Below are 26,810 nucleotides of genomic sequence, written 5' to 3'. Positions count from 1 at the left end.
GAGCCAATTTAGTTTGGGGATGTGGTGCTTTACAGAAAAACAGTTAATTCAGGTTTTAGAGGAGAGTGCCACCATAAAAATCTAAAGGTGGGAGACCTTTAGACATGGTGTTGTACACCTTTGAGCCCAGCATCTGGGAAGCAGAAGCCTGAGTTCGAGTTCAATCATAGAGAGTTCCAGGCTAGTGAGGGCTATATTGTAAGACCCTTCCTCAAAAATAAAATAAATACAAATGTGAGAATGTGCTTAGAGCTGTACATGTTAAAAAGAGTACTAGATCACATGTTTAGAGAAGTTTGAAATTTATAACAATCTATGGATGGATGGATGGATGTGGTTGGATGGATGGATGGATGGACAGACTTTTTTAAAACATAAGAAAGAAAAGTTTCACCGGAATTTAGAAATGATGGAGCACAGAAATTTCATCACTGCCCACATTTCCATGTAGCTATTTGATCCACTGTCTCCTGCAGATATAGTGAGAGTAAAAATTGCCAAATGAATTGAGTGATCCAATTAAAGAGATTTCCTAGAAAAAAAATTACTGACAATTTCACCAGGTTTCCTTTATTGTAGGATTACATGTAGAGTATAGTAGGAAAAAAATGGATAGGCAATAAAAGAAACCCATGAATTGATGGGTTGAAGGCTTTCAGTCTCTCTAGACAGCCACATAATTATAAAATAAAAACAATAGCATCATGGCTGGAGACATGTTTCAGTGGTCAAAAGCCCTTGCTGTTCTTTCAGAAGACCAGGTTCAGTTCCTAGCTCCCATATGGCAGCTCACAGCTATCTTTGTCTCCCGTTCCACTGGATCTGGATATGACACACTCTCCTGATCCCTAGGACTCCTGTGCACATGTCATGTATTCACACACACTCTGTAACTCCCCACAGACACACTGAAATGAATAAATATTTTTTTTGAAAGACGAGGCCAGAAAACAAGGTCATATGATGACACTACAGGAAAAGCATGACATCATTAGATAGAAGCCCAGCTAATTGCTATGACATCTTTCAGTTAAAGCCATGAAAAGGTTTTAAAAAAAAAGAAGAAGAAGAAGAAGAAGAAGAAGAAGGAATGCCACACCAAAGGGCCTCCAAAGACTGACACAGATCCTCCTCACTGAAGTGGAGGGACAAAGTTTGGATCTTAGGAGGTTTCATGGTCTATTGATGAGCTTAAAGAACAGGTAGACATTTAAGAGATCTGTTGCTCATCTATCCCAGCGTGGACACAGAGCAGAGGACTGCTTTCTCGAGGCTGCATGAATGGAATAGGCACAAAAAGACAAAATCTACAAAGTGTCGCAGGAAACTCGCAAATTCTTTGAGAAGATTCTTATCAGAATATGGCCAGCTTGGAACAAAAGGAGAAAGAGGACAAAATAAGAAGTGCCTATAGACCCACCCACATTTCACTGGCAAAGAATGCTGGAGAAACGGCAGAGCAGCAAGCACGTACAGGGTGCATGACTCCAAGGATATAACCCAGAGCACTGGGGTACAAAAGACCTGGAGAGTGACGATGAAGGTCTGAGGACCCAAAGAAGTATCTCTCCTCCTCGGATTTCAGAGTTGCTGTGCATCAGTGACTTCCTCATTCCTTCCTTCCATTGACATCTCAGAATGCAAACATCTTCGTGTATCCTTACCGTCTTGTGAAGGCTGACGGTGTTAAGAACTGATCATTTTTCCTTTAGGATTGAAGTTCCAAGGATGAGGAGGAGGAGGAAAGGTAAAGTTAGACTGAAGAAACTATCAAAGAACACCCTGGAAGCCTCATCCACACTGAGACTAAACTTGGATTTCTGAATTTTGAGCCCTCACTCATTTATACAATAAGAAGGACCTGCTTTGCAGAAGTTGAAGAGGTGATGCACTTGCATGAATAAAAGTGATCCTTGACATCAATATTACATCCTTTGTTTTACACCATCATCAGGACCTCTAAATAGAACTTCAAGTCTATTTAACATTCTCTCTCAGGGCTGATAAAAAGCTTGAGCAAATGGAGCTGGCTCTACGACTCAGTTTGTGGCATTCATAAAGGCTAGTTTAATCCCCCCAAACCCATGCCAGCAAACCAGGCAAGGGGGAGATGCCTCAGAGGGTGAAAATGCTGGGCCCACAAGCCTAAGGTACTGAGTTGGATTCTCCAGAATCCACTTGAAGCCAGATGCTGTAGCTCACATCTGTAATCCCAGTGTTCATATCCGTGAGATAGGAGTCAGAAACAGGAGAATCCCTAGAAGTCTGGTGACCAGCAAGCTTAGTGTAATGAGAGATAAAAACAAGTGAAACTGTCTAAACAAGATGGAAGTTACAGACTGATTCCCAGGGTTGTCCTAAGACCTGTCCTTGCACACTCTGGCATGTGTGTCCTTGCACTCACACATGAACTTACACATTGACCCACATCATACCCCTACATCACACACATGTACACACACACACACAGACACACACACACAATTTTTTAAAAGTCTGGTACAGTGCTGACATCTGACCTCTATATACGGGCACAGACATGTGTGCAATTACCCTCCCAACACAATATAAACAAAACCAAAACCGCTGAATAGTTGAATCAGTATCACTGAAACTATGTTTATAACATAAAATCTCTGTAATGTAAACATGATAAATTGCTACATTCAAAGTTAAATAACCAAATAATTATCATGGCCCAACTGTAATCTGTTTATATTTATTTTAGCATTGCACCTATACTTAAGAGATCTTATAAGAAATGCCAAAGCTCTCTTGAAGACCACTATTTATAAAAGGTTCTGTGGTTTGTAACAAAACCTCAATTAAACACATACACACACACATTAAGTGAAATGAAAGCTAGAAGATGGAGTATTCGACTCCACTAAAGTGATTCTAATTTTTTGATTTACTTATCCTCCAGTGAAAGCAAATTACATCATTCAAATGCTTTACGGTACCTATCCTTCACAATGACACTGCAACTTTCAGGGTCCCACTCACTACCACACTGAGTCATGTGAGAAAAATAGTTAAAGCAATATTTTCTAAATGTCAGACAGTCACAAAGCGATTTATCTCATAGGCTTGTCCCTCCAGGCTGTAAGGCCATTTAGCAAAGGCTTATTAGTGATGAGCAATGACGGGCAGCCATGTTTTCTGTCTAACCATTCATGGGGCAATGAAAACAAAGAGCATAAACATTTCATTTGGAAGCATACAGCATTGGTTAAAAATAGCAAGACCATTATAATTGAAACCAAAAGGGGGCTGCTTCTTGCCTTCAGGGAGCACAGGCCAATGAGTAATGCTGCTTTCTCAATACAAATGGTATTGGGCTCTGGGCTCAGCTTGAATAACATGGTGAGTGAATTATCCATCTCAAAATGTAGGGAACTGAGAAATTCAGTCATATCTGACCAGTTAGTGCATCCCTAAACCTCAAGCCTTCAGACCTCCTCACCTGAAGTCTCTCCAGGCCAGTCAACACCTATCAACAGAGGGGCTGCCAAGTGTCTCTCTTCCCCTAAGACAGACTTCTGATAAGAAAATTTTACCCACTGCCTTGGAAATGGGAAGGGTGATGTGTACTGCATTAATGAATGACAATGGATTGTTTAATGAGATTATAGATTATAAAACAAATCTACATTGTTATTTGCCTGAAGTTGCCTTTTTATGAAACACTTGTGGAAAGAGTCTAACAGCCTCGAGTAGGGACTGGAAGTATTGTACATTGAGATTCTGTGTTACTTCAGGTAGCATCTGCTCTATCTAAAAATCAACTCGTCATGTGGCAGCCCGTGCCTGAAACCCTGACCCACTGCTGCAAACAGTGACACCTCTTACTTCTTACTCTAATTTTTATTTGAATCTTCATATTTTAATTACTTCTTCGACTTTTATTGAAATCCTCCTTTGATTCTGACTTTCTCAGAACACACTTATGTGATTATGAGAAGCACTAAGCTCATGGGAGAAGCAACCTAGACAGGAGGTTACACTGGGGTTTGACACTTCATTTCAATAGACCTCATCTTGACATGGCCAAGTGCTTGCACCTGCAAATCCCAGACTGCTCCTTATGTCTGAAGTGGTGCTCAACAGGATACCTTGGCATCGTGGGCCCTAAATAAATGTTATAAAATACCATTAGTGGTAGAAATAGAGTCCAAAATTCTACCAGAAAAAATTTACTCTCAGAAGAAAAGAGGTTTACCGTTCTTCTTTGACCATATGATTGACACAGAGAACTTCCACTTTTAAACAAATACATAGAATAAGAGGCAGCCCAGTGAGACAAAGCCCAATGCATCCAGCAGCTGCTGCCCAGTGTCCTAATGAGCTGCCTGCCTAATGTTCTGGACTTATGTGAGTCTTTCAAGAGTAGCCTTCATGTCATCTTTAACCTCAAAGCCCACTCTCCCTTCTCCCTCTCTTGTGGCTCTCACGCCATCTTTTTTTCTTTTTTAAGAACATGAAATTCTAGCTGGGCAGTGGAGGTGCACACCATTAATCCCAGCACTTGGGAGGCAGATTTCTGAGTTCGAGACCAGCCTGGACTACAGAGTGAGTCCAGGATAGCCAGAGCTATACAGAGAAACCCACATACCACCTAGCAGTAAAAGTGACAAATATGTTTTCTCCTCCATGATAGAACACAAGTACGTTTTGGTCTACATGAAAAGCAATAACTCTAAGTTTCTGTTGTGTAAGATGTTATGTATTTTTCTTCCCTAAAACAGGATCAAAAGATGAAAGAGAGAGAGAGAGAGAGAGAGAGAGAGAGAGAGAGAGAGAGAGAGAGAAGAAAGAAAAAGTAAGATAACAAGAGGGTCATAAAGTTTCAGCAAAACTGGACACCACGTTCTGGATTTGTTCCATTTAAAGTTGGAGTAGTCACATCAAATACATAGAATAAGAGGCAGCCCAGTGAGACAAAGCCCAATGCATCCAGCAGCTGCTGCCCAGTGTCCTAATGAGCTGCCTGCCTAATGTTCTGGACTTATGTGAGTCTTTCAAGAGTAGCCTTCATGTCATCTTTAACCTCAAAGCCCACTCTCCCTTCTCCCTCTCTTGTGGCTCTCACGCCATCTTTTTTTCTTTTTTAAGAACATGAAATTCTAGCTGGGCAGTGGAGGTGCACACCATTAATCCCAGCACTTGGGAGGCAGATTTCTGAGTTCGAGACCAGCCTGGACTACAGAGTGAGTCCAGGATAGCCAGAGCTATACAGAGAAACCCAGTCTCGGAAAAACAGAAACAAAACAAACCAAACAAACAAACAAAAAGAACATGAAATTCTAAGCAATAATTACAATGCTGAACACTCACCAGCCACTACTGATCCCTTTCCCAGACTCCCCTACTATAGTCCTCTCAACACTCTGATTCTTGGTCCACTTCACGTTCAGTTAATCTTCAGTCCTCATTTCTCTAACTCTTGGATTCTTTCAACCAGTGTCTAGGGAACAATGTTCTTTCCAAAGACAGGAAATCTAAGCAAGGTCAAGGATGAGGTTGCCTATCTCTCTGGAGTTCACACGAGAGGCCCCTATGCCGTGAACAATTTTGACATACTCAACCGTTATTTCCCTTATCACAGACTATCAATAGCTGAAGCCACATTCACAGATGGCTGTAGATTCTTGTTCCTGTCATTTACAGGGGACAGAATTTCTGTCATTTACAGGGGACTTGGTGTTGCATGAAGTATTTATAAGCTTTTATCATTTAATTAGGGAATGAATTTTATAGGTTAAAAGATAAACATGTATTAATTGCCTTCCTTGTTGTCATAATGAAAGGCTTCACAGACACAACATTAAGGAGGAGGGATTTATTAAGTCTCACAGTTAGGGAAAGCACAGTCCACTGTGTTCAGGTAGGCATGGTGATGGGTAGTGAGACTGGAACTCTTCATACTCCACAAACCACAGGGCTCACCTGAAATCAGAGGGAGCTATTCCTTCCCCCATTCCACACAGTGAGCCACTTCCAGTTAAAACTTTCACAACCTTCTAACAACAGCACCGCCACCTGATAGTCAACTGGTCAAGCACATTGTCAAGGGGCAAATTTCCCATCTAAACCACATCAGTATTTTTAAAGAAGCATCTCTTTTAAGTGGAAGATATATATGAATACAGATGGCATTCCTTCAAGGTAATGTTTAATTGATGTTACACGTCTTAACTCGGCACAGGGAAACTACTGTGCCTACACAAAACACTGTCCATTTTTGCACACCTGAAGAAGGAATGATGGAAGAAATCTGTGAAGAACTCTGCGGCACAGAAGCCTCTAAAGTTAATCTAAATGCAAGCACCATTCATCTTGCATAGCACACTAGGTATTGGGCCACATGGAAACCTATAAGACAATTATCCTGAAATCTATATGCAACAGTGCTGTGAGAGGGTAGTGAACTTTATGTTGACGATCACCCAGCTAGGAGAAAGCACAACAAATTGATGCCCTCTGCCTCACAAGCCAGTATCATGGAATAGCACTGCACAGTCTCTCAATAAGCGTGTCTCTTTATACACCTGCTGTTGCCAAGTACCAGTTATACGCCAGGCACCAGGAGGAAAGAGGAAGGGCACTAAAGAGCCTGGGTTTGAACTGAAGGGCTTTTTGTTTTAAAGCAAATTAGGAGCTTTGGAGGCCATAGCACAATACCTTCCTGGTCAGGATAGGATTTTGTCCTCCCTCATGCCAGCAAATTTAAGTAACAAATGGGGTTTTTACATAAAACTCTTTTCTTCTAAATAATTACATCGTACTTGTTTGAATTTATAGCATATAAAATATTATATAGCTCTTCTTCAGTGGTATGTGGTCATCACTGTCATAACAGGGGACAGGGTTTCCAGAGAGCACACTGAATAGTCTTCAATGTGTGCTAGCTCCATCTTATTCCTACCTTCGTACTATCATTAGCTCAGAAGCTGCACACCTCTGCTAATGTACTGTGATACAGAGGGGTTAATCAGTAACCAAAGACTAATTATGTGTTTAAGTTGTCAAGGAAGAGCCTTTCCTTGTCCAGGGTAAAGTGCACCAGCTTATGCCAGTTTATTTATTTTCCTGATGCTTGCTTAGAAACAAAGACGGGTATATACCTGTACAAAGAACTTAGCCAAGCTCAACACTGAGCCTAGGACCAAGCTGGGAAGAGAAAAGATAAGAGTCTCTATGTTTGTGTTAAGGGTACTGTGCATATTATTTTGGCTCATACTTAGAACAGCCCCGATGAAATGAGTCACTCTAATCTCCATTTGATAAAGAAGAAAAATTAGGTCTGACTTCACACAAAAAGTAGCAGAACTAGAGTTTGAAACCCAGTCCAGAAAGCTGTCTGTTTCTAATCACATGCCCAGGATAAGAGAGGGAAACACCCTCGGGGCCAAGCATGTAAAGAGGATGTTTGAAGTGGCTTAGCATTAAGATTAGAGAGTCAGGGTTCTTAACCATGGCTGCTCCTGGAATCACCTAGGGAGCAGTAAAGATTGTTGGTTCCACCCCCACAGATGGGATTTAATTGATATGGGAGCTGCAAGGTGCTCCAAATGGGGAGTCTAGCCAGAGGCAGACTGCTTGCAGAAAGGAAGGCATGTGGCTCCCTTGAAAGCAGCAAGAGAAAACTTTCAAATGTTAAATAAACACTGCTCTGGACAAAGGTTGGTACAACTTCTGCCAGCAGTATGTGATCTCCACACTACTCTTTGGTATACTTAAGGTTCTGGGCTGGGAGCTAGATATATAGATTATTGATAGAAACATAGATGATACATAGATTATTAATAGAAGATAGATGATAGATAGATGTTTGATAGATAGATAGATGATAGATAGTTGATAGCTAGCTAGCTCGATGATAGATAGATAAGGTACATAGCTATATAGTTAGACAAATAGATGCAAAAGATATTGTCATGAATTTTTGTGGAGAAGGTCATTTGGTTTCTGATCCTTTCCATGTCATTCTCCAACTCCAATTATGAGACTACTATACAAAAAGAGTAACTTCCATTCAAAGGACCCTGGAGTAATGAAGATAGCTTAACTATGCTCTCTTAACATCTGCGTACCACTTGACACAGACACAGTTACTTCAACTTTTCCAAGAGTCATATTTTAAAAGAAGGCCACTCAAAATTAATGCTGACTTTTATCCAAGTCATGTTAAGAGATCTATCTCATTTACCTAAGCAAGGCTTAAACAAAGGTGAGAGGGAGGGAGAGAAAGGAGGGAGGAAGGGAGAGTTTCAGGAATGGTGCAGGTAGTAAAGTGCAGCCTGCAGACCTACTCTTTTCTCTCTAACCCTATGGCTGTGGTGGAGAGGCCCGCAGATACCCAAAGCCAGCCAGCCTAGCTAAATCAATAACCTGCTCAGGTTCAGTGGAAGATGCCATCTCAAAATGTTAAGGTGGAGAAAGAACAAATGGGAAGAGACAGATGACATTAATCTACGACTCCTGCACTCATGAACACTCTGACATGTAGACATACACATCAAAAACAAACAGGTAAATAAATAATGGGAAAAAAAGAATGAAATCAGACACCCTGAAAGCTCATCTATGATGGTGGTGTGTGTGGCATCACAGGGTAAAATACCATCTGTCCTAGGGAAGGAAAAACAAGAGCTGCATGCTTTCAGAAACTGTTTCTTATTAAACAGCACACAGACACAGACGTGGACATGAATGTTGCTAAAAGCAAGCCTGAATGTGTGTGTGTGTGTGTGTGTGTGTGTGTGTGTGTGTGTGTTTTAAATAAGCAGAAACTTTAGCCAGCTTGTGAACTAATTCTTCCTACACAATCATTGCAACTGTTGCAAGGCCAAGACAACAGTTAAGTAACATTTCAGGGGCACAGTACACTATGGCTCAACAGCTCAGCCAGGCAAGTGCTTGCTTGCTATGCAAGTTTGACTACCTCAGTTTGGATCCCCAGGACCAGTGTAAGAACCCAGGTGTAGTGGTGTGTGCCTAGAATCTGGGTGCTGGGCTATAGGGGGGTGAAAACAGAATATCCTTGGAGCTCACTGGCCAGACAGTCTGGCTGAATCAGTGAGATCAAAGCTTGAATCCAGTGACCCTGTCTCAAGAAATAAGGTGGAGAGTGAAAAACAAACATTGGCCATCTTACCACACACACACACACACACACACACACACACACACTAAAACTCATGTGGAAGGCATGATTTTCTAAATAAATAAGCAAGTATCCACCCTTCTCATACCAACAACTCATAGGTAAATTTCCATACTTTAGACTTTTTCTTTTAAATATAAAACTATCAAAAGCAAGCTTTCCCTTTGAAGGAAGCCCAGCCACATATTTTCATTGGCTGGAGCCATGCAGCACCAAGATGCTAAAAATACTTTCTTTTCTTTTAAGTTGGGACAAACAAATCAGACCAAGCAAATAATTGCATATCATTTCTCCCATCTTAAGTGTCTTACTAGAAAATGCTCTGCATAGCTGGGTCAAAGCAAAGGGATCTGTTTTATATTTGTATACACATCCACTGCCCGAAATACCCCCTTCAGCTTATTTCTGCCCAGGATGATTCAATAAGCTATATTTGCATTCACAGCAAGGATGGTCAGCATTTAGGTAGGACTTTTTATTTCTCACTTGCTTTGTATTGGAGAGAGAGAGAGCTTCATGAGTGGTGAAAACAAACCAGCAAGACAAGCAAAATCATTCATAAAAATGCATACAACGAGTATGACCTTAAAGGAACCACAAAGTGTTTACATGCACTCACACTCGAATCATCTGGACCTTGGAAACTCACAGTGTGATTCTTAAAATGAAAGGCTACAAGCTGCGAACACCTTGCCCAAGCTGAGTTTTCTGTGGCTGGCAAAGTGAAATTTTATGTTTCTTCTTTTAGACTTCTCAAAGCTAACTCTAAAACACGTGTGTGCATTCCTGAAGATGCACACACAGGGTTCTACAGATCAGCTAAATAAAGGTTTCTCCAGGAAGACAAGCCTTTTAAAAGCAAATATCTGTAGGATAACCTACAGTCAAGTGGTGTGGACTTTTCCATCACTCCCAACATTTCTCAAGTTAACTACTAAATGAACAAACGTAATAACAAGAGCTCTAATAACAACACAAGCTTGCAGGTTCCATTCATGAGTCACTAGTGTATATAGCCTCTTTTTTTTTTCCTTGAAAAAGAACACGGGTTAGGAAATGTCTGTGTAATTCTTTATGTCTACAAACCAAGGCTTGCCTCTTGGGAAAGGATTGGCAGATGTGGCAGAAGGGCTGTTTGCCTAGATTGCAGCTGGGTCTTTGACAAGTGCTTCGGGTAAAAAGACTTGGTGTTATATGTATCCACCAAACGCCAGGCTGGACCGTGTGCTGGTGCTGTGAATTTAAAAGATAACTCCTGGGAGGAAGCTGGAAAATCAGGATATTATCTCCCACACATACTCTCAGAAGCCAACATCCCCGCGGCCGCTCCCTCAGATGCACCAGAAGGTCAATGGGTGGTACCTGCAAAGCCAACTAACTATACACCAAGCTACTTTTCCAGCACCAGCACCAGCTCAGAGAGAAGTTGGCGGTGCGCTTCCCCTTAACTGTACCTTGCAATTGAGCAGAGAGTGAGTCCTGGTGCTGCTGGTACTTGAGCGCCACTGCCTCAGCTTTGCGCAGCTGCGTCTGCAGTTCCAAGTAGAGCATCGCGCCATAGAGGAAGCCGAAGACCACCGTGAGAAGCAGCAGCGTCTGGAAGATCCGCTTCTGCTTTCGGGAGCACATCCCGTTTCCCATAGTCCCTCCTGTGCCCCGCGCTGCGGCGGCGGGAGCCGTCGTGTCCTCGGTCCTCCGCTGCGTCGGACAGCTCAGCAGCGGCCACCACGAGAAGTAGCTGGACACAGCATGAGCAGAAGAAGCGAGACACAAAAGCCGGACCGGAGAGGAAGAGGCGGCCGCTCAGCCCCCGCGGGCGGCTGGGCGCCAGGTCATCGACGCCACCCGGCCAGCAGCCACCAAACTTCTGTGATGTCCGATTTCTGCGAGTGGCTGGGCCCGTGTGGAGTCTCTTTGCATACTTCAGAGCCCGCTGCCCTTGCTACTGGTCCCTGCGCGCAGCCGGCTTGGTTTTCCCTACTCCCCACTTTTTGGCCTCCCTGTCCCCACCGTCAGTCCCCGCCCCTCGCGCCGGCTCCCGCTGCTGGACTTTGTCGCTACCACTAGTAGGGGACGCGCGCCCAACAAAGGGACCTGGCTCCCGGCGGCGTCCCCTTGAACGGTCCCTTGGTATTGATGAAGAGATGGGGACTGGTTGGTCTGGTCAGGTTAAGGGGGGGTGGGGGGGTGGGCTGGTGTCACTGATCTGGAAGCTCCAGCCGCCCGCCACCTCCCACCCAACTTACGTGTCACCCACGGCCCCGCTATCATGGCCAACGGGATTCCGGGAGGAAGTCCCACTCGGGCTCCCCGCTCATTGGGCCCGCGCAAGCCACCGCTCCCTCCTTTCGGGGAGCTAATGCTGGGCTCCATTGGACGCCAGCTTTGTCCGTCCCGCCCCAGGCCGCGCCTTCCCTCTCAGCTCTGGGCAGGCTCTGAGCTCCGTGGGCCGCGCGGCCGCCTGGCGCCTGGGTGCGCCCACGTGGAGCCTGGATGGGTGCGGAGGGGTGGAGGAGCCGGGTTGGGAGGGCTAGGGACTTGTCCTGGCCTGAGGCTTGGTGATCATTGCACACGTGTGTGCATGTGTGTGCATGTATGTCCCAGCACTTGGAATGCACGTGGAGCAAGAGTACAGTGCTTATATGCACTCCAACAACCGCAAAGCAACCGTGGATGCACTCTGCTTAGCCCTGCTCATTTCTTACCCTACATAATGAGTTCAGCTTATGAACACTATGTTCTTCTCACATTCTCTCAAGGGCTGCCTACTGAGTCTTGTCCCATTAGAGGCACTAGGCTATGTGCAAATATGGTAGAAAGTAAGCTGGGACCTTGAAGCTCACTTGACTGTCTACGTGGGGTGGGGAAAGCACTTTGTTGGCAGAAGGAAAGAAATGATCTCATGTTTCCTCTGGCTGCAAATGGAATAATTTTAAAAAACAAATCTTACAGGCTGAAATGAGTATGCATTCATTTTGCTATGTGTAGTTCTCTTAATGGTAGCAGAAAAAACATCAGTTACATTTTTAAATTACATTTTCAAGGCCAGCAAAACCCACTACGTTTAACAAAAAGTTAGACAGGCATAATAATGCCAATCCACTTCAAAGAAATCCACAGTGCATTTCTTTCTTCAATATAATCAGGGTGTGTGTGGAATTGAGGTTATGCATAAATGATAAATTTGTTTCTCCTCTTGACCTGAATTCTAAGAGAAATAAATTATTTCTGAAAAGCATCAGTTGTTCAGTGGCACTTTAACATTCTGCATATTGCATTCTACATATGTTTTGTGATATCCTGCCCACATTTTAGTCATCACTATTAATTATGGGGAGTGAGTGCTTTAAATGAAGGAAATATGCTTAAACCAGATTCATTTTTAAGACAGTCCCTGTGTTGAATGTTTTTAGGTCAGCCCTGAAATCATAGGTTAACAAGAGCCACACAGGCAGACCGGGGCATTTCTCTCACTGTAAAAAAATAAGTGAGACTGGTGGTATATGCACTTACCTAATAAAAATCACATTATGTTGTTCCAAATGCTCTTACACTGAATCTTAGCCAGGGCATTCGATTTACGAGTTGGAAACAAATAATTTAAATTTGGCCAATATGACAATAATACTTCTAGTCCCTTCTAGGTCTTGTAAAAAGATACTTCCTCACAAAAGGAGAATTTTATCAGAATCTTATCCTTTCCACCTTTCCCTTCTGAAGAAAACAAATCATGACTCCGTTTAAACATGTAATCTAAGTGTGAACCTATGCCAGACCTGGTGGGACATCCTGTAATCACAGATACCCGGGAGATCGAGGCAACAGGATTCCAGGATCAGAACGGGCAATTTAGAGAGACCTTGTCTCAAATCAAAAGTCAAAGGAGGGCTAGGGATGATGCCTTACTGTTGCAACACTTACCTAGAACACTGTAGACACTGAGTTCAATCCTCAGTCTCGGAGAAAAGAAAGAATGCTTAATTTAAAGGGAAAATCGTCTAAAGCAGCTCAAGTCTGCTCCCTGGTGATGGTGTAGCTCCTATAGTCTCCAGTCTTGTGGGATTTACCATCATTTAAGGTTTCCTCTTTCCGTTTTACTCAGCGAAATTGGGAGAAATTAGTGGGATTTCTTTAGAATTCCTCGGAACTAAATATGCTCATAAGCGGCAAAATATCTGTTAAAATTCTCTAAGGAAATGAATTTTCAGCAATAATCTTAGTCTATACTTGAATATGTGATTATTCTGGACACATACACAAACATACACACACAAACACACTCACACACACACATGTGTGCATGCACGCACAGAGAATGTACAGAACAGAGAGGATGGAAAGACCACTCAGAAAATACACAGATATTCTGTTGTATTTCCAACCTCTGGAAAATGTATATGCTTCCTGAATTCACAATTCCTATTTTAAACCTTTGATTTGATAGCAACAGTTTCATTCCTGTTTCTTAACTTCTTCTTTGCCTGAAGCAAACATCTGATTCTACAGAATATAATAAAGCCCATAAAACACAACTCAATATTTTAGTCATAAAACTTGAAAGACAAGAAAATTATTACCTGAACTTACTCATTATTTCAAGTTCAAGAAGGGTTTGCAGAAGTACATAAAATCACTAATGGCAGTGTCTTTATAATATTACATTTTCAATGTGACCAATGCCTCTAGATTCTTGAATATACAACTATAGAGCTTTTGAGCAGCCAATATGGGAGGCATCCAGAGACTACATATTAAATTTACATAGCCATGCCTTTGGGTAGAGTTTATAATATATGAGCTACTTTCACTGGTCTTAGAAAGTCTATTGTTAGTTGTATTTTATTTTTGCTTCCTTATTGCTTAAAAGTACTTTGCAAGTAAATATCTATACATCATATATATTTACAATGGAAGCATATAATTTCAAAATTGAAATTACTGAAGAATTTCCCCCTATTTAGTATTCTCTTTCTAAGTTAATAAATCAAGAAGAAGACAATCAGAACCTTACACATGGGCTGGAGAGATGGCTCAGTGGTTAAGAGCAATGACTGCTCTTCCAAAGGTCCTGAGTTCACTTCCTAGCAACCACATTGTTGCTCACAACCATCAATAATAGGATCTGGTGTGTCTGAAGACAGGTACAACGTACTCACTAAAAAAAAAAAAAAAAAAGAAAGAAAGAAAGAAAAAGAAAAAAAGAAAGGAAGGAAGAGAGAGAGAAAGAGAGAGAGAGAGAGAGAGAGAGAAAGAAAGAGAACCTTCTACATGAGAAGCATTAAAACAGCTCTTGAGAACTTTAGCACGTTTTCCAGCTTAAATGAATGAGGTTCAGCTATGCTTATATCCCAAAGAGGAGAGGTTAAGAAAGAGGCAGTTAATGCATAATTTCAAACAGTCTAATGTCTAGAAATATAAAATAAATAATCTCCATTGTGTGAAAACTTTTACTGAAATATAGTCACTACAAATAAAATTTAATAGGATTCAATATCTTGTCGGAGAAATGAACACCCAAAATTAGTACGGAGTAGTCTACTTTAAAATTGTGAGCTTAGATGCAGGCTTGTGTTAGAACACTTGTCAAGCCTGTGCGAACTTGGGGGCTGAATTTCTAGCCTGTAAATGTCCTGGTTTAATTGTAAACTTGACACAGCATAGAATCATCGGAGGAAAGCCTAGTAGAAATTGACCTGTGGAAAGCTTTGCGGAGGATTGTCTGTATTGCTTGGTAATTTATGTAGGATAGTACAACCCACTGTGGACTATAACATCCGTACAAATATTGTCCTGCATAAGAAAGCTAGCTGAACATGAACCAATGGACAAGCCAACAAGAAGCACACACACACACACACACACACACACACACACACACACACACACCATGACTTTTGCTTTAAGCTCTTTCCCCGACTTCCCTCAGCGATAGGCTATGACCTAAAAAGATTAGCCCTTCTCCAAAGTTGCTTTTGGCTAAAGGGTTTTATCACTGAAAGATGAAGGCTAGTGAACAGTAACTAAATAACTGGTAGCTCAATCAATAAATGTAAAATGGCTTTTAAGTGTCAATAAGTCACAGTATGAATGGTGTCATGTAACAGTGACAGAAATAGATGTCCTCTATCTGTTAAAGAGCCTTCACCCCATGTCTCATTGTCATTGCTTTCTTTTTTCCCCCACTCCACCTCTTTGTTGACACCTAGTTAGTACATTCACCCCATCTCTTGTCACGTTTAAGACCTGTTTAATGAGTAAGGACATTCTGTTATTTTGAAACCTCTATGAGAAATATGTTAAAAAAAAAAAACTGCTTTCTCTCAAGGTTTTGTTAATGACCTGGCAGTAGCTATTAGTAGATTAATAAAGCAAAAGGGCAGGTATGAAAATAAGAGTATAACCACATAGTTTACCTGACTCAGCATGTCTTGGTGCATTTCTAGGGTCTGTCAATAAAAGTCTACCTTTGTAATTTCCAACTCTTTGAAGACTTAAAAGACAGCAAAGGAAGCCTGGCATGGAGGCACATGTCTTTCATCCCAGCACTTAGGAAGCAGAGGTAGATGATTTTTGTGAGTTCAAGGTTCCACTGAGAAACCCTGGCTTGAAAAAACAAATAATTCCACCTCACACCAGTCAGAATGGCTAAGATCAAAAATTCAGGTGAAAACAGATGCTGTCGAGGATGTGGAGAAAGAGAAACACTCCTCCAATGGTGGTGGGATTGCAAGCTGGCACAACTACTCTGGAAATCACTTTGGCTATTCCTGGGAAAATTGGAGATAGTACTACTGGAAGATCCAACAATGCCACTCCTAGGCATATACCCAGAAGATGCTCCAACTTGTAATAATGACACATGCTCCACTATGTTCATACCAGCCTTATTTATAATCGCCAGAAGCTGGAAAGAATCCACAGGAATGAATACAGAAAATGTGGTAATTTACACAATGGAGTACTACTCAGCTATTAAGAACAATGAATTTATAAAATTCTTAGGCAAATGGATGGCTCTGGAGGATATCATCCCGAGTGAGGTACCCCAATCATAAAAGAACACACATGATATGCACTCACTGATAAGTGGATATTAGCTCAGAAACTCAGAACACCCAAGATACAATTTTCAAACCACATGGAACTCAAGAAGAAGGAAGACCAACGTGTGGATACTTTTATCCTTCTTAGAAGGGAGAACAAAATACCCATGGAAGGAGTTACAGAGACAAAGTTTGGAGCAGAGACTGAAGGAATGACCATCCAGAGACTGCCCCACTGGGGATCCATCCCATGAACAACCACCAAACCCAGACACGATTGCAGATGCCAAGAAGATTTTCTGACAGGAGCCTAATATAGCTGTCTGCTGTGAGGATCTGCCAGTGCCTGGCGAAAACAGAAATGGATGCTCACAGTCATCCATTGGACTGAGCACAGGGTCCCCAATAAGGGAGCTTGAGAAAGTACCCATGTAGCTGCAGGGGACTGCCGCCCTGTAGGAGGAACAACAATATGAACTAACCAGTACCCCCAAGAGCTCACTAGGATTAAACCATCAATCAAAGCAAACACATGGTGGGACTCCTGTCTCTAGCTGTATATGTAGCAGAGGATGGCCTAGTCAGCCATCAATGGGAGGAGAGGCCCTTGGTCTTGTGAAGACTCTATGCCCAAATATAGGGGAATGCCAGGGACAGGAAGTGGGAGTGGGTAGGTTGGGGAGTAGGTAGGGTGAGGGTGAGGGGATAGGGGATTTTGGAGAGGAAACTAGAAAAGGGGAGAGCATTTGAAATGTAAATAAAGAAAATATCTAATTTTAAAAAAGAAAATATCAAAAAAATGAAGAAAAGAAAATATCACCCTTAGTAAGGTTACCCAATCACAAAATAACACACATGATATGCACTCACTGATAAGTGGATATTAGCCCAAATACTCAGAATACCCAAGATAAAATTCACAGACCACAGGAAGCTCAAGAAGGAAGAACAAAGTATGAATGCTTTGATCCATCTTAGAAGAGGGGACAAAATACTCATGGTAGTAAATACAGAGACAAAGTGTGGATCAGAGACTGAAGGAAAGGCCATCCAGAGACTGCCCCACCTGGGGATCCATTCCCTATATATTCATCAATCCCAGACACTATTGTGGATGCCAAGAAGTGCATGCTGACAGGAGCCTGATATGGCTGTCTCTTGAGAGGCTCTGAGGCAGATGCTTGCAGCCAACCATTGGACTAAGCCCAGAGTCCCAAGTGGAAGAATTAGAGAAAGGACTGATGAAGCTGAAAGGGTTTGAAACCCCATAGGGAGAAAAGTATCAACAAACCAGACCCCCTAGAGCCACAGGGACTAAACCACCAACCAAAGAGTACACATGGAGGAACCCATGCCTCCAGCTGAATATGTAGCAGAGGATGGCCTTGTCAAGCATCAATGGGAGGAAAGGCCCTTGGTCCTGTGAAGACTTGATGCCCCAGTGTATGGGAATGCCAGGGTGTGGAGGCTGGAGTAGGTGGGTGGATGTGGGAACATCCTCATAGGAGCAGGGGGAGGAGGATGGAATAGGGAGCTTCTGGGGAAGAAACCAGGAAAGGAAGTAACATTTGAAATGTAGATAAAGAAAATATCCAATAAAAAATGAAACAACAACAACAAATAAACAAAAAACAGAACAAAACAAATACCAAAAATAGAAAAAAAGGAGGGCAAAGGAAGAAATGGCCAATTTGTCTCCATAAGTCAATTCAACAGAAAAACTAGGGCAAGACCACTCAATGGGTAAAGAACTGGTCATGTATACCCCGAGTCCCGAGTTCTGATGCCCAGAACCTATGTAAAGTCACTAGAGTTAGTAGCACCCATCTCTGATTTCTGCATGATTGGAATATGGAGAGGGGAGATTTTCCCAGAAGCTCACAGGCTTAACCTGGCATGGGTAGGTACAAAATGACAGTCTCAAAAATGGGGAAGAGGTATGACAAACACTTAAGGATGTCCCCTGACATCTATGCGAATATTATGAAACTCAAGTGCATACAACTCACCTAACCCAACCACATACAAAGAACACTGTGGAAAATGTGTTTAAAAAAGAAAAAAGAGAAAAACAACAACTAACCTGTACAACTATGTTTATGAACAACCCGAGAACAGACAAGCAATGATTGTGTATCATGGGGTTTGACCGTTTCTGTGGAGTCCCTGAAAACAATCCTGGCCAGTTGTAAATGTGCTTGGAGTCATTTCAAAGGTGGCTGGAGATGAACAGTGCCAGGTTCAAGCATCATTTAGTCACATATCATCTGCCACATCACAAGTATGTCAGTAATGATTAAGACAATTAGTTCCAGAGTTTATAAAATGAAAAGAAAAGAATGCTTTTGTGTGTTCTGCATGGTTCACCAAAAACCTAGAGGGATCAAGATGGAATCAAATCATCAGATATTATATTGAATGAAAAGCTATAGTGGCATCTATCCACATCTAGATTATCTTGGAAATCCATATTTGATTTTTAAAATTAAGCTCCAGCTGGCTAATTAAAATGAAAATGCTACTCCCTAACTGAGCATCTTCCCTTCACTTATGAAACTGGTTTCACAGTGCAGGGATTTACATGTAACTTACGTTCATAAAAGCTGGACTTCGAATTCTTAGGCTACGATGCAGGACCTGACATTTTCAGTGGGTATTATATCTCAACATTTTAAAAAATAACTACTGTGTGTAGCATGTGGTGGAGGCCGGCAGAAGGAAGGTGGTGGGTGTAATGACAAAATGAAGTGGGACTCTTGTTGCAAGGAATGTGCTGCTGTGAGGCTTACATCTTGAATGCTGTATTGAATGGCCTGAAAGAAAGAGAACAGGAGCAAAAGTGGCCTCGTGGTGCAATCATGATTCCTAAGGAAGGCAGCTTCATAGGCATGACAATTAGCATAAGCAGTTGGTTAATTAGTGCTAGTGAAAGCCAAAGATCATTAAAGTGACACTTAGACACCTTAAAACATACATGTGTGCGTTCATTACATTTTTCCTTTAATGTGAGGCCAAGCCTTTGCTTGCAGGTCTGAATGCATCATTAGGTGAAACCCAGCTTTGCCTTCTCAGACACGGTGTGTCACTCTCAAATTCTCCATGCAGCCTCCCTGTACAGTCCTTGGTAAGATGATTTCAGGGTTAAATGAAGCCAGATTGCAAGCATCATGGGTTTTGTGCTCTTATATTTCACCTAATTTGACTGTGATTTTCTACACGTTACCAGGTACTGTGGAGCTTTGGAAGGCATTCATCTAAATGTCTATAGAAACAGCTATTTTTTTTTCACCCCTGTATTTCTTACTTTACATAATATTGAATTGTACCACACAATTAAAATGGCAGGTGTGGTTACATAATCACTTATCAGAGCACCAGTAGTCTACACTTAGTTTGGTAGGAAAGAACAGGCCTAAAAGACACTAGTTTATGTGCCAGGGGTCTTCTGGAGAGAATTCATATACCTGTTCACCCAGTAGGGAAGAACCTCCCTTAAACCACTGAGTTGCTTTGTTGTTGTTATGTCCTATAGCCTGCTATTATTCACTTAAATTACAGCTAGGGAGTAAAAGGGAGGAGTTAAACAGAAAGGGGGTGTGTGGCCAGTAAGATGGTGCAGAAAGAAAAGGCACTTACTATCAAGCCTTGTGACCCTAGTTTGATATCCAGAATTCACAGGGTGAAAAGAGAAAATTGATTCCCAGTATTAGTCCTCTGTAGCAAGACATAAACCATGGCACCTGCATGCAAACACACACACATATTATATTATATTATATTATATTATATTATATTATATTATATTATATTATATTATATATCATAATTATATAGTGTGTGTATAGTGCAAGAATGGATGAAGGAAGGAAGGAAGGAAGAAAAAAAAGAAAGAAAGAGAGAGAGAAAGAGAGAAAGAGAGAGAAAGAGAGAGGAAAGGAGATAGAGAGAAAGAGAGGAAGGAAGGAAGAGGAGAGGAGGAGAGGAGAGGAGAGGAGAGGAGAGGAGAGGAGAGGAGAGGAGAGGAGAGGAGAGGAGAGGAGAGGAGAGGAGAGGAGAGGAGAGGAGAGGAGAGGAGAGGAGAGGAGAGGAGAGGAGAGGAGAGGAGAGGAGAGGAGAGGAGAGGAGAGGAGAGGAGAGGAGAGGAGAGAAGAGAAGAGAAGAGAAGAGAAGAGGAGAGAAGAGAAGAGAAGAGAAGAGAAGAGAAGAGAAGAGAAGAGAAGAGAAGAGAAGAGAAGAGAAGTAGGTAGGAATACAAAGAAAATGAAGTACTCTTCAGGGAGAAGGATGTAGGTGTTGCTGATAAGAAAGAAAACTAAAGCCTTTTAAAACTCACAAAGTTAAGTCTATCACTGTGATAGACAACTGAGAAGAATGGAGGAACAAACGGGTAAAAAGTACACAAAGTAATAGGCATGGGAAGGTGAGGTCTTTGACTGAAAAGAGAGAGAAAAATAAAACAAAACAAAACCAAAAACTACATTGGTTTCAGGAAGACGTTAGCTTGAGTCAAAGTTTGGAATTTTGTCTATAAGGTTTTGCTTCTGGTTTTGCTTTTGGCTGGTGGGTAGTACATGATTGTGGATTTGCAGAAAAGGAGTATAAAGTGGAGCTAGACAGATTAATGATGTCAAGCATTGCATTTAGAGATTCTAAGATGTCCCTGGTCCTTTGGGTCAGCTGCCTATACCCAGAAATAACATGCTACGAGGAATCCCCCGTGCTCTCTCTGGACCTGGATTCACATAGGCAGTTTCCACTCTCCTTCCTGTTCTCTAATACAATCTCTCCAGTGTCCTCCCTAGCTCTGTAGCCTGATGACTACAGGGCCATCTCCTCCATCCCTAGTTCTATCTTCTGGTGACTCAATCAAACCTTGTGCAGACTCAGCTTTCCTTATCCCATTGTGTACTCTCTTAGCCCCACCCCAACCCTTCCAGCACACCCCCATTCTTTCCTTAACCCTCACATCGAAAATTTCTACCTAGGATGTTTAGCATTGGAACCCATCAGGGACCCAGTTAGGTGACTCATACCACCTTTCCTGTCCTTCTTTATGATCTCTCCATTCTCATGTTCAGCCCAATAACGACCTTTTTACAGGAGTCCCTCCGCCCACTTCAACTATACTCCAACTTTGGCTTTAGACCAAGGCTACCCCCTGGTCCTTTCTTCCATGTCTCTCCAGACAATTCTTTGACGTATCAAATACTACATGCAGGATCCCCTCTTTCCAAAACACATTCATGTCCCTGGGGACTCTGTGTCTAGGGGTGAACAGCATCCCCTTAGGTCTTACCTGAAGCTCTGCTCAACCTCTTCTACTAACCCACTTCTATTTCTCTGTGCTACTCACTGGCCTATAGAACTACTCCCTACCAGGCAACCCCCAGCCATTATATTTTCCTAATAGAAAGCAACAGAAACAAAGATACAAAAAAACAAAAGACCCACCCAATAAATACAAGACTATATATCCCAGATGCCTAGATGCCAGCACAAAACATAAACATTACCAGCCTGTACAGTATGGCTCTACCAGTATTTAGTAACTCTACGATAGTAGATGCTTAGAACTGCAATACAGCTGAATCCCAAGTAAAGGATTTCAAATAGTTATGATGAATATGTTCAAGAACCTTAAAGAAGATATTAATAAATCCATTAATGAAGTCCATGAAAACACAACCAAAGAGGGGGATGAAACAATGAAAAGATCTTAAAACATGAAAGAATTTATCAAATTCTTTTTTTTATTTCAAAACATTTTTATTAGGTATTTATTTCATTTACATTTCCAATGCTATCCCAAAAGTTTCCCACACCCTCCCACACCCACTCCCCCACCCACCCACTCCCACCTCTTGGCCCTGGCGTTCCCCTGTACTGAGGCATATAAGGTCTGCACGACCAATGGGCCTCTCTTTCCACTGATGGCCGACCAGGCCATCTTCTGATACATATGCAGCTAGAGACAGGAGCTCTGGGGGGAGGGGGGGGTTACTGGTTAGTTCATATTGTTGTTCCACCTATAGGGTTGCAGATCCCCCCAGCTCCCTGGGTACTTCCTCCAGCTTCTCCATTGGGGGCCCTGTGATCCATCCAATAGCCGACTGTGAGCATCAACTTCTGTGTTTGCTAGGCCAGGTCAGAGCACAGAAAATATTTTTAATAAAATCATGGAATGAAATTTGCCTAAGGAATTTCTTCATCAAGATCCAGAAACATACTGACTTCCAAATAGACTAGTCCAGAAAATAAATTCCCTACAACAAGTAATAACAAAGCACTAAATACTCAGAACAAGGAAAAAAATATTAAAATCTATAAGGGAAAATAGCAAGTAATAATTAAAATAACAGCTGACTTCTCAATAAAGGATCTAAAAACCAAAAGGGCCTGCATGCATGTTCTATAACTTGTAAGAAACCGCAAAACCAGGTCTAATTACTATACCCAGTAAAACAATCAGTCATAATAGAAAGAAAGAATATCATTCCATGATAAAACCAAACTTAAGCAGTATATATCTACCAATCCAGTTCTAAAGAAAACAGCAGAAGGAGAACTTCAGTTGGAATAAGTTCACCACACCACAGAAAACAGAAGAATAAATAATCCCATACCAACAAATAAGAAAGTGGTTACAAGACAGCAACAAAATAGCAGGAATAAATACATACTGCTCACAGACACCACTCAGTATTAACAGTCTAAAATCCTAAATGACAGATTGGCTTACAAAACTGGGCCCATTCCTTTGCTGAATCCAAGAAACACAGCTTATCATAAAGGATAGATGTCATCTTAGACTAAAAGGAAGAAAGAAGATATTCTAAGCAAACCCAAGAAGCAAGATGTGTAAAAAAATATACACTAAAAACTGAAATTAATCAGAAGAGATAGAGAAAGAAACTAGATACTCACCAAAGGAAAAAAATCCACCAAGAATATACTGCAACTCTAAATATTTATATACAAAACACATGGGCACCTAAGTTCATAAATGAAATACTACTATAGCTGAAATCATGTTTGCCCACACAGTTATAGTGGGTGATTTCAATGACCAATTCTTGACAATCAACAGGTCTTTCGGGTAGAAACTAAACAGAGAAATGTTGGAGTTAAATAGCATTGGAAATCAAATGGTCCTAGCAGATATTTACAGAGCATTTCACCCAAACACATACCATCTTCTCAGTAGTTCATAGAACTTTCTCCAAAATTGAACACATACTTGATGGCAAAGCAAGTCTCAACAGATATAAGAAATTTTAAATTATATTATGTTTCTTTTCTGATCACCTTGGATTAAATCTGAATAACTATCAGAAAGCTTAAAAACTGAAAAACTCACTACAGAATAAAAAATGAGCCAAGATATGAATTAGTAAATAAATTAAAAACTTTCTAGAATTGAAAGTGCAACACAGTACCGAAATGTTATGAAACACAATTAGGTGTTGCTAAGAGGCAAGTTCATACCACTAAGTGACTACAGAAAGAACTTGGAGAGATTGCATACTAACAACTTAAAGCCACTCCTGAAGGCTTTGGAGGAAAAGAAGAACTAACAGTGTAAATAAGTATATAGCAAGAAATAATCAAACTGGGAGATGAAATCAACCAAGTAGAGGCAAAAATATCAATTAAAAAGCCAATGAAACTAAGAATTGATTCATTGAGAAAATCAATAAGATAGAAAAATCTTTAGCCCAATTAACTAAAAGGTAGGGAAATAAGATCCAAATCAATAAAACTAGAGATGAAAAGAGAAATGTAACAACATATATCAAGGAAATTCAGGGGACATAGTTTAAAAATCTATACTCCACCATCTGGAAAATCTAAAATAAACATTTTTTTTGTATATATGATGTACCCAAGTCAAATCCAGACTGGATGAGCAATTTAACCCCTGGTGAAATACAAGCAGTAATCAAACATCTTCCAAACAAAATAAGTTGAGGGCCAGATTGACTCAGTGCAGAATTCAACCAGACTTTCAAAAAAGAATTAATGCCAATACTTCTTATGCTCTCCCACATAACAGAAACAGGAGGACCTTTTCCCAATTCTTTTTATGAGGCCACAGGTAAACTCATCTCCAAACTCTGCCAATAACCAATGGAGAAAAAGAAATACAGACCAATTTATCTAATAAATATAGATTGAATATTCCCAAGAAAATACTGGCAAACTGAATCTAAGAACACATCAAAAAGATCACCCAAAATACTAAAGTAGGCTTCAGCCCAGAGATGCAGGGATGGTTCAAAATATGTAAATGCATATGTGTGATCTACCACATAAAGACTGAACCGGGGAGAGGGAAAACATTTGAAATGTAATAAAATAAAATAAAATAAAATAAAATAAAATAAAATAACCAATTTTTTAAAAAGACTGAAAGACAAATTCCACAATCATTTCATTAGACAGAGAAAAGGCCTTAGACAAAATTCAATATCCCTTCAGGATAAACTCTTAGAGTAACTAAGAGTTCAAATAACATCCCAGTGTTAATAAAAGGCAATTTACAACAAGCCCATAGTCAGCATCAGCCTAAATAGAGAGAGACACAAAGCAGTTTTTACTAAAATCAAGAAGAAGACAAGGATGCTATCTTAGGCAGGGTTTCTATTCCTGCACAAATATCATGACCAAGAAGCAAGTTGGGGAGGAAAGGGTTTATTCAGCTTACACTTCCTCATTGCTGGTCATCATTAAAGTCAGGACTGGATCTCAAGCAGGTCAGGAAGCAGGAGCTGATGGAGAGGCCATGGAGGGATTACTGACTTGCTGTTACTGACTTGCTTCCCCTGGCTTGCTCAGCTTGCTCTCTTATATTACCCAAGACTACCAGCCCAGGGATGGCACCACTCAGAAGGGGCCCTCCCACCTGGATCACTAATTGAGAAAATACCTTACCTCTGGATCTCATGGAGGTACTTCCTCAAGGGAGGTTTCTTTCTCTGTGGTAACTCCAGCTTGTGTCAAGTTGACAAACAAAACTAGCCAGCACAATTGACCCCTTGTCAACTTGACACACAAATACATCACAATTAAGCCTTAACCCTTACTTTCTTATTCATCTCCAAGATCTAAATAACTTTAAAAGTCCCACAGTCTTTACTATCTCTATCTTAATATTTCAATCCCTTTAAATTAATACTATCTTAATATTTCAATCCCTTTAAAATATCCAATATAATTCAAAGTCTTTTTACAATTCAAAGTCTCTTAACTGTGGGCTCAACTAAAATGCTTTCCTCCTTCAAAAGGGAAACATATTAGGGCACAGTCACAATCAAAAGCAAGATCGAACTCAAACTGTCCAATGTCTGGGATCCATTCAAGATCTTCTAGGCTCCTCTAAGGTCTTGGATCACTTCTCCAGCTCTCCCACTTGTAGCACACACCTTTTCTTTTAGGTTCCAGCTGCCTGTACTCTTCTGCTGCTGCTGTTCTTGGTGGTCATCTTATGGTACTGGCATCTCCAAAACACTGCTGTCTTCCACTGTAACTAGGCTTTACCAATAGCCTCTCATAGGCTCTTTTCATGATGCCTAGCCTCAACTCCTTTGTATGACCCCTTCAGTACTGGGGCATCAATTGCAACTGAGCTGCACCTTCACCAATGGCCTTCCATGGCCTCTCACAGTGCCAAGCTTCAGCTGCTCTTCATAATCCCTTCAAGCCTTCCAACCAGTACCACTTGGGTGGCTCTTATACATTACCAAGTCCAGTTGCCAACATGAGGTACAACTGTGGCTGCCTCTAGAACACAGCTTCTCTGTGCTCTCGGGAAACACTTCCCAGAGGATTTCACCTTAGTGATGCTGGTCTCTTTCTAATCACTGCTAATTTCTTAGCTCCAACTAACCAGCTTCAACTGCCCCAGTAAAGTAAAGGTTTCACTTTAGTAGTTCTGGTATCTTGTTAGTCACAGTTGATTCTTCAGCCCCAGCTAAACAAAAGAATCTTCACAATCAAAACTGCAATGGCTCTTATAAGTGTCTTTAATCTTCTTTCTGAAATTTCACAAGCCAGGCCTCCATCTTCTGCACTGTTCTCAACATTATCCTCCAAGCCCCAACAACACATGCCACAGAGCTCTTAACATTCCAATGGCTCTTCCAGCCCCAAGTTCCAAAGTAGTTCCACAGCCCTCCCCAAAACACACTCAGGTTGTCAGAGGAATAACCCACTGTGCTGGTACCAATTTGTCTTAGTCAGGGTTTCTATTCCTGGACAAACATCATGACCAAGAAGCAAGTTGGAGAGGAAAGGGTTTATTCAGCTTATACTTCAACACTGCTGTTCTTTACCGAAGGAAGTCAAGACCTGAACTCAAGCAGGTCAGGAAGCAGGAGCTGATGCAGAAGCCATAGAGGGATGTGACATACTGGCTTGCTTCCTCTGCCTTGCTCAGTTGGCTTTCTCATAGAACCCAGGACTACCATCCTAGGGATGGCACCACCCACAATGGGTCTGCCCACACTTGATCACTAATTGAGAAAATGCTTTACAGATGGATCTCATGAAAGCATTTCCTCAAAGGAGGGTTCTTTCTCTTTGATAACTCCACTTGTGTC

At 41.4% G+C, this 26,810-nt stretch overlaps 1 protein-coding gene across 3 annotated transcripts in view; it reads right to left on the bottom strand.

The window, feature by feature from the left end:
• The window catches only part of Golim4 (golgi integral membrane protein 4), an 81,253-nt gene extending 69,811 nt beyond the window's left edge, over nucleotides 1-11,442 (bottom strand). For all 3 annotated transcript variants that reach the window (XM_029475264.2, XM_021158754.3, XM_021158755.2), the window contains exon 1: nucleotides 10,624-11,442. In XM_029475264.2, the coding sequence (XP_029331124.1) occupies nucleotides 10,624-10,810 (187 nt within the window). In that variant the 5' untranslated portion in view covers nucleotides 10,811-11,442. The remainder of the gene's footprint in view (nucleotides 1-10,623) is intronic.
• Nucleotides 11,443-26,810: the final 15,368 nt, after the last annotated feature.

Source organism: Mus caroli, unplaced genomic scaffold, assembly GCF_978045245.1.
Source record: "Mus caroli unplaced genomic scaffold, Mus_caroli_1 scaffold_3, whole genome shotgun sequence".
NCBI classification, from domain to species: domain Eukaryota; kingdom Metazoa; phylum Chordata; class Mammalia; order Rodentia; family Muridae; genus Mus; species Mus caroli.
The sequence above is the reverse complement of the archived record's forward strand: the minus strand, read 5'-3'. Positions and strand labels throughout refer to the sequence as shown.